The sequence below is a fragment of the Osmia lignaria genome, unplaced genomic scaffold (assembly GCF_051020975.1).
Source record: "Osmia lignaria lignaria isolate PbOS001 unplaced genomic scaffold, iyOsmLign1 scaffold0013, whole genome shotgun sequence".
NCBI classification, from domain to species: Eukaryota; Metazoa; Arthropoda; class Insecta; order Hymenoptera; family Megachilidae; genus Osmia; species Osmia lignaria.
In genome coordinates, this window is record NW_027478167.1 from 14,170,594 (window position 1) to 14,173,243 (window position 2,650).

The 2,650-nt window shown below is 47.1% G+C and overlaps 1 protein-coding gene across 1 annotated transcript; it reads left to right on the plus strand.

Moving 5' to 3' along the window:
- Positions 1-655: 655 nt before the first annotated feature.
- Positions 656-2,374, plus strand: LOC143306600 (uncharacterized). The gene is made up of 3 exons (XM_076693068.1): positions 656-696; positions 784-1,993; positions 2,159-2,374. Exons 1-3 carry the CDS (start codon positions 656-658, stop codon positions 2,372-2,374), a joined length of 1,467 nt encoding a protein of 488 aa, XP_076549183.1.
- The last annotated feature ends 276 nt before the right edge of the window (positions 2,375-2,650 follow it).

Consider the following 2,650-nt stretch of genomic DNA (forward strand, 5'->3'; position numbering starts at 1 on the left):
GGGGGAGCTAGGAATACGCCCAGAAGGGCTGCGAAACCGCAGGCGATTGCGGTCAGATTTGGAAAAGAAACCTCATTTGCAGAGGTTCTTAAAAAAGTTAAGGGTGTTACCGGCAGGGTCCCAGACGGGGTAAGAAACGTCAAACAGACCAGGGCAGGCAACTTATTGATAGAGTTCGCACCTGGCTCCGACTTAGACGAATTAAGGAGAAGCCTAGACGGGAAACTGGGATCAAATGTGGAGGTAGCTAAGCTACAGACGATGACGGATGTTGAGATAAGGGGTATTGACCCCTCCGCAGAGAAAGAGGAAGTGCTGGAAGCTATCAGGGAGATATTGGGTCATGAGGCCAGAGGGGTAAGGGTGAAAGTGCTTCGCACTGACCCAAGATTGAGCAAGGTGGCGGTTATCGAAGGACCCGCCACAGATATGCAACGGATATTGAGGGAAAATAGGATAATGATTGGGTGGACGGCGGTCTACGCGAGGGAGATACCGAGGCTGCTCCGCTGCTTTAAATGCCACGGTATAGGCCATATAGCGGGGGACTGCAAACTGGTTGTTGGGACCGGCGGATTATGTAGAAAGTGTGGGGTTGCAGGACATTACATGAAAGAATGTCCAAATTAACCTAAATGCGGACTCTGTGTTGAAGATGGCTTACCCGAAAACCAGACCGGACACGTGGCGGCATCGGTTAGGTGCCCTAAGTACAAGGAGGCACTGAAAAACAAAAGGCGAGCATGATATTAATATTCTCCAAGTGAATCTAAATCACTGTAGGCTGGCACATGATCTGCTAGCCGTCAGTGCAAGAGAACAAGATGCGGATATCCTGGTGCTGGCGGAACCTTATCTTACCCCTGAAAATTGGTTCACGGACCTGACAGGAAGAGCGTCCATTAGTGTTACTAACTCCGGAATAGGTAAAAGCAGGAAATTAACGGTCCTAAACTGTAACAAGGGTTTTGTCTGTATAAATTATAATGACATTTGCATCATGAGTGTATATGCCTCCCCAAATGATAGCAACCAAGAGTTCGAGGCACAGCTTGCAGCGATGGAGATGTTTCTTGCGAGTATCCGGGGGGCACTGGCGAAAGTTATAGTCCTAGGTGACTTTAACGCTAAATCCCCGCTATGGGGCTCAAAAAAATGGTGTAGTAGAGGCAGGACCCTCTATCAGTGGTGCAATGGGTTGGGCCTGGTCCCCACTATAGCAAAGGGAGGAGCTACATGTGAAAGGGGAGGGGGATCGGTAGTGGACCTCCTTTTCTGTAGTAATGATGCCTATAAACTCCATGTGACTTCGGAGGTACTGGATATATATACGGCCTCGGATCACAAGTATATTGTACGCAAGTTTAGAGGAACTACCCCGAATGCTTCAGTAACTAATGACCTATTTGATCTTGGGAAGGGGAAGATCGATGAAGCTGGGCTGTTGGACGAGCTTATCCGGAAATATGGCGACGATGCCTATGATAGAAGGGTAAAGACTGGCACCACACTGGAGGTGGATAAGTTCGTTGAGGATGTGGAACGACTGGTCAATAAACACACCTCCTATAGAGGCCCTTATAAGGGTAATAAAACACAGGTTTATTGGTGGAACGAGGAAACTGCTAAATGCAGGAAAGAGGTGAATAAGGCAAGGAGAAGGTATACAAGGTTAAGAGCCAAGGGCAACGCAAACGACATAGAGGGAGCTCTCAAGGAATTCAAGATGGCTGGTAAAAAAATGAAACGCACAGTGGATAAAGCAAAGAGAACTAGCTGGAAAGATATGCTGGGCGATGTTGACAAGGACATATGGGGAAGACCCTATACACTTGTCACTAAGAAACTGAAAGGGAAGAACAGCAAACCAGACATCTTGAGTTCGGACGAAGTTGAAGCAGTCGTTAAGAAGTTATTCATTCTGTCGCCGCCGAGCATGGGCACACCTGAAAAGGATATTGAACAAGAGATTAGAGACAATGCTAGGGAGATAGTTTACTTACCTGACGAAACTGGAAAAGACGAAGAACCTGGAAAAGAAAATGATGAGCCTGAGAAAGAAAATGAAGAACCTGAAAAAGAAAAAGAAAATGAAGAGGAAAATGAAAATGAAGTGAATAGAGAGAGAGTAAATACGAGATACTTACCTGATGAACAGAGAGAGACGACGGAGAGAGTGAACGCGAATGCAGAAGTTAGAGATGAAGATGAAGGACCTGTTACGGTTAGGCAACGAAGAATGGGTGGGATCACGCCCGAAGAAGTTATCTCTGTGGTGAGATGCTTACCGGTCAACAAAGCCCCTGGTCCAGACAGGATGCCTACGATAGTAGCGAAGAAATTTAGCTTGGGAGCGGCCAGGTGGTTAGCGTGAATCTACAATATTTGTTATGCTAGAGGCTACTGGCCCAAGGCTTGGAAGACAGGGCGGCTGGTGTTACTACCTAAAGGGAAGGCCCAGAGAGCAGAGGAGAGGGCATATAGACCGCTTTCGGTGATATGCTGCCTGGCCAAAATCCTGGAAAAGTTGATAAAGACTCGTATATTAAGTGAACTAGAAAGAAACGACTTGGCTGATAACCAATTCGGGTTTCGAAAAGGTCACTCAACGCTCGATGCTATGGACAAGGTGGACGGGATCTGGCAAGAG

Excerpts from the sequence above, each read along its gene's own strand:
- LOC143306600 (XM_076693068.1), top strand. The coding sequence starts at position 656 with ATGGCTTACCCGAAAACCAGACCGGACACGTGGCGGCATCG. Across the intron at positions 697-783 it reads CCGGACACGTGGCGGCATCG|GCTGGCACATGATCTGCTAG; the intron begins GTTAGGTGCCCT and ends AAATCACTGTAG. Across the intron at positions 1,994-2,158 it reads GAGACAATGCTAGGGAGATA|AGAGAGACGACGGAGAGAGT; the intron begins GTTTACTTACCT and ends CCTGATGAACAG.